We start from the raw sequence: 12,875 nt of genomic DNA, 5'->3' as shown, positions 1-12,875 counted from the left end.
TGAGGCTTTAAAGGCGCACTTTGTCGTTTTGTGGAAGATATTTTAATCAAAAGAGATGGATCTTTTTATGCCTAAAGACACACTTTCTTAATTTTAGTGACTGAACAAACTGAATATTAACTGACCTTAATGGACAACACAATTTCATACTGTGTTACTTTGTTTATATGTGGCAGACCCTGCCACCTTTCTAGCTTCAAACAGTGTTCTTGGGATCTTTTTTTCCTCTGAGAACAGCTTGTGTATTCAGTTATGAGAAAAATAAATATTTCTGAGTTTGTATTACCTCATTAATAATGTGTAAATTAAAATTCAGAGTTTGAATTTCCAAAACTACATAGTGCCCCTTTAATGTTATTAATTACACCTGTGCTTTTCCTTTAATGACATACTAAAGTATCTGTTGTAAATTCATTGCATTTTAGGTTTTTTTGCCATCAATTTTAAATGGTTTATCAAACTTTCCTTTAATTTTATATAGAAATATCTTTCAACATGCGTTTGAAGCATCCTAATAATGACAACAAATGTTCAGAAGCCACTTTAATTGTCAATAAATATTTTTTTAAAAGCTTTGGTAGCTAGAATCTCTCCAATATATACCATTTGTAATTAAATATATTTAATATAATATTTATATCTACACTCTACACACCGTCCATGCTCCTGCTCCCCCGGTCCAGTAGGTGGCGGTAAAGCTTCATGAAACAACATGGCTGCACTCGATATGAAAACCAGGAACTAGCATCTTCAGCTCCCTCCTGCTAAGAGCAACATGGAGCATACTGCGAGTGAAGCCCCTCAAAAAACATTTACCTGCCAGTTGTGTGAATTAAGTAGCCCTTTTACTTACCACGGCCAGAAACCACCAAACACCAGAGCCATTGTGTAAGTGGACGTGAAGCACGACGCTTCGTTTAGCGCACTGGAGCTAGCTGTGCTAAAGCTAATATTGTTAGCTGCTGCGCCATCGTCGTAAAAAGCTAAATTAAACCCTCCGGCGAGCAGTTTGTCCCTTAAAACACACTTCTGTTTTGTCTCTGAGAACCACATGCATCTAAATTAAGCTACAATTAAGTTCATGTCTGGCTTTTTTATCGTCCCATCAGGTTGCTTGAAGAGTGCTTTGTGACCAGAGACCCATTCAGTCCCGACAAGGAGAAGTTTCTGGTTTTGGGCTCCAACTGCAGCCTGTGCGCCATGCGTGTCTGTGTTGGATCGGTAAGATGTCCCGATAATTGAATTGCTACGGTCTGTTTTTGCCACAGAACAAATATGTGATCATGTAATTCGGTTTATCAAGCGATTAATGTCTGGTGCACAAATGTTGGCATGCTCCTCCAGGGACAAGTGACAGCAGCGTATGATGAGGGAGTGTGTAACATGAAGCAGAGACAGATATTGAGTCTGTGTGTGTCTGTAAATTCTTTAAATGCAATATTATTGTGTCCTGGGACAGAGAAAAAGCCATTAAGGAGCTTCATCATCATTTTTAACTGCATGTTCTCATGTGCCAGCTTTCCACTTGACATGAGATGACCTTGTAGATCAACATGCATCTATGATGATCTCCTCAGATGACTTTTTTAATCATGTGACATACATGTATACCATGTACTGAGTGAGCTTCAGATCTGCGATGCTCTTATAAATCAATTTAATCCAGTTCCACAAAAGGATAGTGAAAAGTAAACTCTGTGTGACTGGGTATATCAAGTTCATATATATTTGAGGCTGCTGGAGCGTTGATGCTGGACTCGTGCTCTCCCCTCTCTCATATCAGGACTGCAGTATCTTCTACACCAAGAGGTTCTGCATGCGCTGTGTGAACAAGCACCTGGACCAGTTCCCACATCAGATTCAGGCCGAGCTGGCCAAGAAGAAGCAGAGCTCCAGGGCTGCCGTCTCATGACATCTGACAAGAGGTCCATAACCTGCACACTAGAGGAGAACTGTCTGAATTCTCATAAAGAGACCCAAATGTGGGGCCAAACTGCAAAAACACCACAATATCCTGTAATTTATTAGCATAGCTCTGGCTTATTGTAACTTGGGTGGGAAATAAACATCACGCATTATAATAATAATAATAGCTTACACTAATGGCCAGTAAAGTTAAACTGCTGTATTAGCCTACAGGGTGTTATTTGTTGATTGTTTATTTGTTTCTACAGAGTTTTATAGAAGCAAACAACGGGCGTGACCGGTGTTGCCAGACCCCTGACTCACACGCAGAATCAGACCTGCTGATTTTGGAGCAATAAAAAATGTCTCTCGGTTTAAAATTTTAATGGCACGCACTGTATAGTTGTGCTGCAATTGCTTTTAATTTCCTATTTTAAAAAGAAAGCAGAGTATTGAATCTTACGCACATAATTTAAGTTAGTGCAGCCCAGTTCAAAAACTATTCTGGGCTTTTTTACACACTGTTCAACATGGTTATTTACTATGCATGACTTGAAAGAAGATGTGGAAGTAATAGCATTTCCCAGAATCGGTCAAATTAAAAACCAGATTCATGTGTCCACTGCCTTTGAAATGTAAGGAAATTAATACGTCATACAATTTCTCTTTGTAGTTGATGAATTATGCCTGTTGCACAATCCTTTAATGTGCCTTTTTTATGAGAAGACACATTTTTATTACTTTTTCACCAACATATGCAGCTAATGGGAACATTTATGTGAGTAATTCTATAGACGTGTTTGTGTTGACTGTGACGCCTCATTTTTAACACTGCTCTTTCATTTCTGCATCCATGCGTGAGGGTGCACTGTTGACTTCTGTGAAGTCAAAAAAATGTTTTTCTTTGTTATCTTAAACTATAAAAAAAAGATGCGCACAGCGACCTCTCTGTATCGTTTTATGACTGTTTAATCGTGGATCATAATTAATGTTTAACCTGTCGTCGCACTCAGGTACACCAGCTGTGTTTTTCTTCCAGGAGAATGAGCCCTAATATTTCAGTCTTTTGGTTATGCATGTGTGACCCAAACGAAATGTTCCCTCGTCTCGTTTCTCAGTCGCCCGTCTAATCAGTTTGATCAAAATCAGTTTTCATCTCAGGGATCACTCGGTACAACCCTGCTCACAGTTTGCAGCAACATAAACACATTATGGATTAAGTGTGATCCGGGCGCTAACATCGATATAACAGATGGCCTTGCTGTGTTCATCACGAGATGTTTGACTCTTTTCAAGGGTTAATTGAAACAGCATGGCCTTAAAGGCAGGCCCAGTGGTTTTTACTGGCAAACGCTGCAGAGGAATGCAGAGCAGCGGAGTTGAAGTTGGGACATTGATAACTCCTGTGCACAAGGAGCGTTTACTATTGCTGATGTATTCAATTACTGCAGGATTCCTGCGCAGCTCTGAATGTACAGAAAATAAATCAGATAACCTAAGTCTTGACATGACCACCAATTAAATTCTTAAGATGCAAACTGAGAACACCACAGAGGGAAACGGTGCAGAATTTCAAGGTCTTTTTTTTTTTTTTTTTTTTTTTCTCTTTCTAAAGCTGCACCACTCTGTTTCCTTGCTGTTTAAATTCCAAGCACACACAAACTATTACAACCAGTGAAGCACGCAAACCACCCCTGTGGCACCAGTGGCAAAGTCTGACAGCGATAGGCACTGTGCCAACCATGACGGAAGGCTTTCTGCTCTGGAGCTGATGTCATCGAATGCCAGGAGGCAAATCTGCGGCTATTTTGTTGTTTTTTCCTGCATAAAATCTCATTTCACTGTCTCATTGTCCTTCAATAACCTTGAGGCTGCGACTGAATGGATTTGTAGTGATTGAATCAAGTGTGCCTAACCCATTTATGTGCCACCAAATCAGATCAGGCAGAGAAATCTGTCAGCATTCATACAATCACTTGCTGATTGATTCCTGTGATAGTATTACTCAGGCAGGAGCGGGGCAGATAAATCTGTTTGCAGTGCGTTTTTTCTTATCATGTTTTATCTGTATCATCTTACAGGGCATGTACACGGCACAGAAATGTCAGTTAATGAGATCAAATGATATTTTTGACCTTTGGGTGTCCGGTTAAGTGTCTAATCTGATGCCTGCTGTGATAAATCAGGTGCTAATGGACAGATAAAACACAATCACTCACTCCTCTCCAACTGCAGCCTCCCTTCATTTTGTTCTTATGTGTTTAACTAATCAAAGAGCCTAATTAGGCCATATTCATGTGTGGAGTTAATCCAATCCAGCCCTGTGTTGTTGTTGCCCCTGTTCGACTTTAAGAGAGCTCTATGGGCGGTCCTTGCGCGCAGACCAATGAATCGCCTTCTCTGTTTAAATAGTCCTTGATGTCAACTTTTCTTCTTCACTCATAGCTCCCTCTAACGCCATGTTGGCTGTTATGACTTGACTTGTTGTTTTCATCTGCCTTACTACGGACTTGACAGGAGTGGCTTTCTTAAACCCCCCCTGCGCCTTTTGGAGACGCTTTATTCTGTTTTTGCGCGTACGCGTTTTGGATGATACGCGCGGAGCATGCATGCACCACTCGTCTGCATTTGAAAGGAATACTGCTTGGGAATAGAAGTTTGAAAGGACGTTGTTTTGTGTGCTTTTTATTTCCTTGTCATATGTGCAACAAAATGTCAGATGTTCGCCTTTCCAATGCGAGCCCGACGGTGGAGAGGGTGGATGCGCGGCAGCAGGACAACGTCAGACCTCCGGTTCGCAGAAGTCTTTTCGGCTCACCTGACCGAGAGGAGATACGGAGGTATTTGGACGCTGCGATCCAGGGAGAGGTGCAGGATTTTAGGGAGAGGTACAATTTCGACCCCGTCGAGGAGAGACCGCTCACTCCGCGCAATTTCGAGTGGCAGGAGGACGACGACGCACCGGAGTTTTATCACAGACCGCCTCACGGGAGCCAGCGGCCCCAGCGAGACGCGGACTCTCCCGGGGAGAGCAGCCAGCGGGATGCGGAGGGCAGCAGCGAGGGGCGGTCGGGTCGCCTACCAGAGAGTGGCGGCTCGAGGAAAAGACGAGCTCCAGGTGATTTACCTTGACTTATTAAAAGGCTGTCACGCACTTTTTGTTTCGCTGTGCCGCAATGCAGGGGCGCTCAGCAACGTTTGAGTCCGGGGTTCAACCGCAGGCTACGGATCGGTTGTATGCTGGAGAATTTTTTATTTATTTATTCATATTTTTTTACAGATTTAAAATTGAATCTCTTGTTACTGACTGTGACAACGTAACGCACGCTTTAAAGGGCTCAAACTGGCGCTTGTTACGCTGCGGTCTGCACATTTTTCCCAACAGTCCTCGGTAGTGAAATGTCTCAGCAGCCAGCCCGAGGATGTCAGGTGCCTTTTAAAGTGGACGTGCAGCTCCCCGCACCACCCTGACTAACTTTTTTTTTTCTTCCCCCCCCCTCCGTGCTCTTTTTTTCTGTCTGCCAGGTCCCTGCTCGGGAGACTGTCCGGACAAAAGGTCGCATACCGACGAAGACGATGATGAAGACGAGTCGGACGGTGGAGCGAGTCAGGCGGTAAAAGCCGCGGAGGAGGAGGCGGAGGAGGAGGAGAGAGCGAGCGGGCCGGGGAGCAGCGCGGAGGTCCGGTGAAAAAAGTAAAAGGTTAGAAATCTTTCTCTCACTGCTCGACTTTTACCGAGTGATACGAGTTTATAATCACACGCACGTTTTCAGCGTGTGACACACTAATATTCGGCTTTAATTTTGGATGCCGGAAGATACGTTTACGTGCTTGTTTATCATCTGCATCAGTAACACATCCATAACAGCTGTAAACACACATTTCTGCACACGTCACCAGCCTTTCAAACTTTGCATTGTTCATAGTTTTGTGTTTTACCGACCACAACGCTGCACGTTATGACTGTTCACCCTGTGCGTGTCTGCATGAGGGATATCAAGCACGAGCGACTGCTTTTTCAATTGCACCATTCAACAGGCTGTTTCCTCTTTATGTCCCACAGAGCGGGGGAGACCTGTCGCTGGTGGAATACTGTAGCCTTTCTCATCATCTGACAGATGGGAGAGAAAATATAAAAGCAGCCTTTTCCTACAGAAGGGAGGAGGAGAGGCTGCACAAGCACTGAATATGTACACTATCAAGTTTTGGCACTCATTTCAGATTTAAAATTGCCTCAGAAGCAGCAGACAATGTAGCAGTGTGCAAATGGATTTTTGCTCATTTTTTTTTTATCTACTACCTATGTTTCAGATGTAGCACATAAAAAAAAGCATATTATGCTTTTCATACCTTTTTTTTTTTTTTTTTGTTAAGTGTATTTGTGTGAATTTGACTCGGGAAGTTGCAGTGCAATTTCCAACAGAGAAATATTATTTTGTTTAAAGTGGTCATATTGTATCCTTATTCAGGTAAATTGATCTAAGTTAAAAATGCAGATTTCAAACGTCAGGGTTATGTGGAAACAAAAATGTCTTCTTTGTCTTTCTTCTTCTATGGCTTTATTTGTCCCAGTGCTTATATTATTATCTTGTGTTTTTGTTTTTTTTGAAGGCCCAGATGGCCACACTGTAAGTTGAGGGTCCATCTTAACTGGGAACAGCCATGACAGATAAAGTTTACATGCAAATATTGTCTCCTTATTTCCCCATTTTTATTTCTTTACTTTTTTCTTCTTTTTTTTTTTTCCTCCTCTGGGTTTTTGCCAAAGTTTGTACCTTTTTGTTCTGGGGCTGGGGGGAGGGGTGGGAGGGTGGCTAAACTGCTGAGCAATATCCAACCAAATTTTATAACAGTATTTGCTAATAATCCTAAGAATTAGCTTTTATTTTTAAATTAGGTGAGTTCATATTTTTAGTGGCTTTGAGGTCACACATCCCCGCCCCTTTGTAATAAGTGGTGTAGTCCAGGTTAACATAGATAAAATATGTTTAAAATCGCTGGGCTACTTATGCAAATATGTGAATCAAAGATTTGTGGTGTGGAATTCATGTGGAACATGTAATTGCACTATTGTTAATTTCTTTCTTTTTTTTAAAGGCAGAAATACAAAGTGACACTGCCTCATTTGGTGTAAAACTTTGAAGTGTACCTGTGTGCCTTTTTTTTTTTTTTTTTCTTTTTGAAAAACACTGAAAAAATTATACTAACTTATTTATGTTGAGCTTTTTTTGTTGTGGGTGTATGTATAGCTTCCCAAAGCGACATTTTTGTAAATATATATTTTCATTATTGTTTTTAAGATAAATAAAATGTTGCAAAACTGAGCCTAATAATCGATTTTATATACTGTGTGTTTTGTATCTTTATTTTTTTTTATTTTTCTTTTAACCTGCAATTTGATTAAAGAGCAATGCTGGTGTAATTAATGCATGTGCTCACTATTTTGATTGCACAGCACACAAACACTCCACCCTTTGCAAACACTTTAAAGTTTAAAGTGATCCGCCCATGTAAACTGCATGACTGATCATAGTGATTACAAAGTCTTACACTTGGCCCGATATGTAATGAAAGATGTTTAATGTGTATTTCAGTCTGTGGAATGACACGGCAATGATAGGATCAGTAGCTGTACCGCAATTTATTACTAATTAATAACTTCATGAAGGAATGAATGCCTGTCACGCTCTGTAATGAGGTTGTAGTGACCTTTTAATATGTAGATGTTAGATACTAAGTCAGCTGTGAGCTCATTTCTATAGGAACCTGACTGCCAAAGCATGCCCAACGGTTAAACTCTATTTCCTATGACGTTACTGCTGTGCCCGTACAATAAAATGATATAATCTGTGTGGTTTTTGGACTAAAATCCAGTACACAGTGTCCATCTTGAGTGCAGATACAGCACCAGAGTGCAGGCTGTGACTGTGCTGGATCGTCTCAGGCCAGCTCTGCCTCTCTCAACTTGAAAACAACAAGGGAAGGTCCTGAGGAAAAAGAGGGGGAAAAAAAGTTTTCAGTTACTGACTCTCCCCGGCTCCAATCACAGCGGAGAGAAGAAAAGCAGACCACTTAAAAGGCAGCCAGTCAGAGAGCTGTGGGAGGGAGCACGGGACAGCACAGGCTGTTCTTTTCATAAAACACACACCAGCCAATTAGTTTCATTGGCTGCCTCTTTCCTGTTGATACCAGCATGTAGGAGTCAAATACAGAGTGAGTTAGAGGGAGAGAGAGCTATTTCTATAACATCTCACACTGGCTGTGACTGTGTAGTAATTACTGGTGAGCTCATGGCCTTATTGTTATCTTTTAGAGAGGATTGTAACACATTTGAGGTCATTGGTGTTCTGCTTTTTCTGACAATGGGCATTTGTTACTTTTTAACACAAGTCAAAGGACAATCATGATAAAATGTATGAACATTGACAAAATGCTGTCTTGAAAAGTAATGCAAATATCTGTTTTCACGAGGAAATCATCATTTTTGGATCTTATCACTCCCACTTTGAGTAAGTTGTAAGTAAGAGGCATTATTCTTTTTCAAGGAAACTTCGGTTGGAGGTGTAATATAGCTAATAGGGCCACTGACTGCACGGCTAACTGAGCTAACTAGCTAAAGGCAGCTAGTAGCAACAGGCATAGCCATGCACAGTGACACCCAGGAGTAAAGGTGTAATATGCAGAAAATCAGCCACCTCTCAAAGGTAGCTCCAGAAGTACAAGGGGCACCATATCACCAGAGTGACCCCTAACTGCTACTCACTATACTATTTCCTCCAGCTATCTATGGCTGAAGCTACCAGCTGCCGTTGCCAACATATGTTGGTGCCATTTTAATAAATGCACAGTAGAACTGAAACTGAGAAAGCCTACACTTCTGATGTGGGCAGCATTTGAATCAGCAGAAAGGTTACAAGCTGCAACTGAACTTAAAGAAATAGTTTGTGACAGTTTGAGAAAAACGTGCACAGTCTCCGCTGGTTGCCTGTCAACCTCATGATGGCGACAAGGAAGTCTAGGAAGTCACTGCTCCCAGCCAAGAAACAGTCGAGCACGTAACCCCCGTAAAACATTATGCAACATTTTTTTGACACTTCGTTTTGCGTGCAGGTTAATCAGACATAATGTGTTATTTAGTGAGCCCTAGACTTTTTTTTATCTAGCTGTCTGCCCGTGTCCTTGAGACATATTTCCAATAAGGTCAAGCTATTCTTTGAAATATGATGTAATCTGCCTCCCTTTCACAGCCATGGTGACAAAAGTTTAAATTAAGTCATGTTCAATACAGACAGTGCCAGATGCACCAGAAGCTACAGTACATGTCAACTGAGGTGGCCTACATGCACAGTAATTACATCGCACATGATTTATTGTTGAACAAGACAGGGCAGAGTAAGTTCACTAGGCCTACATTACAGCAAAGTCTACATTTGGGAAATGTCTTTTGTGCAAAATTACACCAACATGACAAAATGTTATGTATAAAAAATCATATAATTGTACATAAACTGTATACATTTCCAATTTCAATGGCAGTAACTGATTAACACGCTCCTTTTATCTAACTCTGCATTTACAGTATGCTGATCCATTCAATCCACCAGTCAGGAATAGATCATGCAATGTAAAGTACATTAAATTAACAATTTACTACGCTGACATCTCTGTTTAAATTCACTTTACTTCCTATGTTGAACTGACTCATAACATTTAGCTCATGTTTGTTGTAAATGACACTTAGTTGTGGTCATGGCAGTACTGAAGTACAGCTAAGTGCTCTGAATGTTCTACATTTCAGCAACTACTCCAGCTACATACGTTAATTTCTTCTTGTTTAGACTACTGTAAGTCCCTCTTCACATGCATTACTCATTCCTCACAACAAGCACGTCTTCAGTTGGTGCAAAATGCGTCAGCTATTTCAAAACCAGAGGTGACTGGGTGTTTGTGGTGGCTGCAGCTAACCTTTGGAACAATCTTCATTGCTGGTCTGTTAAATTAATTGTCTGTGCATCATGATTGTGTTTGTATATGATTGTATTTTTGCATGTATGTATGTGAATACACTGGTTTTGACTTGTGCATTTTATCCTATGTATGTGGCGAAACTATCTTTCTGAATCCTGTACCAGAGCAAAACTCAATGTGAGCATGACATCCATCCAGCTTCTCATATTAAGATCAGGCTGTTTGGGCCTGATCGGGCCCAAAACTTCCTGGTAGTTAGAATTACAGTGTCTTGCTTGGTGACCAACTTCCTTGTCAATAGTCCAAATGAAACTGAAGGGCAGAATCTGAGCTCATCAGAAATTTTTTGGATTTTTTGTTGAAAAGATTGAACAAGGATCACCATCTGAGAAATATCTGTATTAATCCTTAATTCAAGATTTAAATGCACAATATGTAATTTCTAAGAGTCTCTCTATCAAAGGACTCTCACCAGATTCTGCTCTGATCCAGAACCATTTACAGAAGGAGGGAGAGCTCAGAGATTGCTTTCTAACATTTGGGATTAAAAAGTGGATTTATCCTCACTCCTATTTATCAACCAGACTGCAGCAGCGATCTGCGGGGGTGACCTCCATTGACCTGTGCTGACCCTATATACTCTACACTGTTTGTACTGTAATGTTGACTGACTGACTGGAGCTGGAGGGGAAATGCACTTTACTACACAAGCAACATTAAGAGAGGAGACAGGAAAAGAAGAGAAAGAACCGAGTCTCTGGTGAGTGCTGAATTCAGTGAGTTATCCTCAATTTAAAAACTCCACACAGGTGTTTTCACCTGATGAGACCTCATTTCAGGACTGTGCTGTTGAGTGCATGACTGACATTTCCCTGGTTAGTTTTAGTAGCCTACCTGTCAGGGCGGGGCATTGACTTTGGCATCACCTCAGTTACTCTCAGCTCCAACCTGAGCAGAGGTATAATTAGCTACAACTCACCTCACCTGTGTGGATCTGCAAACTCATAAAAAAAGTGACACCATTTGCTTTGTTTGGCGCTGGCAGCCCATCGTAAGCCTGTTCTCAGAGATGTTTGCCATGATACGCGAATGTGGAGCTAAACCACTGACATCCTCGGTGGATGCAATGGCTTCACTAACAGAATAAGAATGCAGTTCTTGATTTAGAGCAGGCGAGACCTTTCAGAAGGAGTTTTCGGAGGAGAGAAAGAAGTAAACCTTTAACCTCAAGGTGGAGGCAGTAGCTCTTACGCTCTTAAGTATGCCATGATGCCCATATGACATCACCACTTAAAAGAATTTCTGCGAGCTGTGCCAGGCATGACCTCAAAACCGCAGCCGATGCAGGGTGTGGGTGTCTGTGTGTCTTTGCGTCTGTGTGTGTGTGTGTGGGTGTTACCCCAGACTGACCCTGTTCATCATTATGCTATGGCTTGGTGTGAAAAAGGCGCCCACGCACTCATGCAAACAAAGCCGCAGCTGACTTTTACCAGTGTCTTCGAGCAGTACGAGGAGTTTAATCAGTCCCTGCACACACAGGTTCACTGTGAGCTGTCCTGAGTTCGCTTCCAAGTCAGGAAAACACTTCCATACTTCCAGCCTTAAATTTGCAGGCCCCTAATTGTTGCTGCAGATAACGAGAGGAGAAATGGGTCATAAAAGTCTGACATCTTGGAGCTGACGCTATGAATAGATATTCAGCAGAGGGCCTACAAAGTATGAGCTCATAACTTGGCAGACTCCGCTTTTGTTTTTTTTTTTACGAATGTCTTGTTTTATTCTGGAAATACAACTTCCCCATCTGTTTCGTGTTGTTATTAATTTGTCTGATTTTTTTTTTTGTACTTCATTTAAAATTTTTTTTACAAGGGCAGGGCCGCTTTATTTTTCCGCTTCTCTCTGCCTCATGGTCATGTGCTCTTGGCAGCGGCGAGAGTGGGAGAGATGAAGTGGAGATAGTTAGGAGGGAAGAAAGAAAAGAAGGAAGCGAGAAGGAAAGAGGCAGAGAAGGAGCGACTCAAAGGGAGGAAAGAGAAGACAGGATTTTTGGCTGCGTGTTGCGTCAGCCCGGCCAAATCACGTCCAGTGCAGGATGTAAACAAACTAATCTGCCAATGTGAAGTTTTTACACATTTTGGTTCGCTCTGGACTGAGTGACTCATGCAGCCTGGCTGTGTGGCCTCAGATGCTGGCTGGCCTGCTGCTACAGTACTGGGGTGTTTAGTTTGCCTTGCAGCAGGGGTCACCAGGACGGTGCAGGCCTGCTATGTTCTCTACTAATGCACACACCAATGCCCTTTGATAAAAAATGGATAGAGGTAAATGACTGCTAAGTGTACACAAATAACACCACTGTGAGCTTTCTGTGCAGACTCACAGTGTTTAGCATTCAGTTTAAAGGGGCAATATTCACACTCAAAACAAGTTGGTGCAGCGTATCACCAGAATAACCACTAACTGCTGCTAAGTGTTGCGAGGATGTGTTGGTGTTTACAAAGCTAGTTTAGGAGCTTTGGACCAGTATGAGCTGGGGCTAGCTGATAGCATGCTAACTTCAGTATATTTGTATTTTTTCACATTTTGTTGATCATTTAAATTAATTTTGTTTTCAACTAAAATTCTTACATATTGTACCTTAAACAGCACAATTAACTAAAAAATGAATCCTGAAGTTTTTTAGTTCTGGTAGATTTGGCCACACATTTGCGGTTTAAAGGTGCAATCTGTACAAATTATAGTTAAAAACATTAAAAAATGTAAAATTATCAACAGAATGTGAAGAAATAACATCTGTGATATTATGACGTCTATGTTGTGTTGTAGAGATATCTACTGAACTTAGCATGCTAACTAGCTAACCCTGACCCATCCTGGCCCAATGAACACCAACACTCCCTGTCCATACTGCTAGCTGCACAGCTAATTGAGCTAACTAGCTAACAGCAGCTACAGTTAGCGGTTACTGTAGCGATACGCTCCCCCCTTTTTGTTTTGATTTCGAC

The 12,875-nt window shown here is 41.5% G+C and overlaps 2 protein-coding genes across 3 annotated transcripts; both read left to right on the top strand.

Annotated features, from left to right (window-relative positions):
- Positions 1–687: 687 nt before the first annotated feature.
- cdpf1 (cysteine rich DPF motif domain containing 1) lies at positions 688–2,848 on the top strand. 2 transcript variants are annotated; one of them, XM_084346423.1, is made up of 4 exons: positions 688–888; positions 1,110–1,221; positions 1,784–1,925; positions 2,175–2,848. In XM_084346423.1, exons 1-3 carry the CDS (start codon positions 776–778, stop codon positions 1,910–1,912), a joined length of 354 nt encoding a protein of 117 aa, XP_084202549.1. In that variant the 5' UTR covers positions 688–775; the 3' UTR covers positions 1,913–1,925; positions 2,175–2,848. The 2 variants fall into 2 exon arrangements, with proteins under 2 accessions (XP_084202549.1, XP_084202548.1); XM_084346422.1 differs by having other exon boundaries at positions 690–888; positions 1,784–2,848.
- A 1,506-nt stretch (positions 2,849–4,354) lies between these two features.
- LOC311252848 (uncharacterized protein) lies at positions 4,355–7,313 on the top strand. Its single transcript, XM_084346421.1, has 3 exons — positions 4,355–5,023; positions 5,431–5,606; positions 5,969–7,313. The coding sequence occupies exons 1-2, from the start codon at positions 4,495–4,497 to the stop codon at positions 5,592–5,594; spliced, it is 693 nt and encodes a 230-aa protein (XP_084202547.1). The 5' UTR covers positions 4,355–4,494; the 3' UTR covers positions 5,595–5,606; positions 5,969–7,313.
- The last annotated feature ends 5,562 nt before the right edge of the window (positions 7,314–12,875 follow it).

This window comes from Pagrus pagrus (genome assembly GCF_965226575.1).
Source record: "Pagrus pagrus genome assembly, chromosome: 23".
NCBI classification, from domain to species: Eukaryota; Metazoa; Chordata; class Actinopteri; order Spariformes; family Sparidae; genus Pagrus; species Pagrus pagrus.
The sequence above is the reverse complement of the archived record's forward strand: the minus strand, read 5'-3'. Positions and strand labels throughout refer to the sequence as shown.

Excerpts from the sequence above, each read along its gene's own strand:
- cdpf1 (XM_084346423.1), top strand. The coding sequence starts at position 776 with ATGGAGCATACTGCGAGTGAAGCCCCTCAAAAAACATTTACCTGCCAG. Across the intron at positions 889-1,109 it reads CCAAACACCAGAGCCATTGT|GTTGCTTGAAGAGTGCTTTG; the intron begins GTAAGTGGACGT and ends TCGTCCCATCAG. Across the intron at positions 1,222-1,783 it reads TGCGTGTCTGTGTTGGATCG|GACTGCAGTATCTTCTACAC; the intron begins GTAAGATGTCCC and ends CTCTCATATCAG.
- LOC311252848 (XM_084346421.1), top strand. The coding sequence starts at position 4,495 with ATGATACGCGCGGAGCATGCATGCACCACTCGTCTGCATTTGAAAGGA. Across the intron at positions 5,024-5,430 it reads GAGGAAAAGACGAGCTCCAG|GTCCCTGCTCGGGAGACTGT; the intron begins GTGATTTACCTT and ends TCTGTCTGCCAG.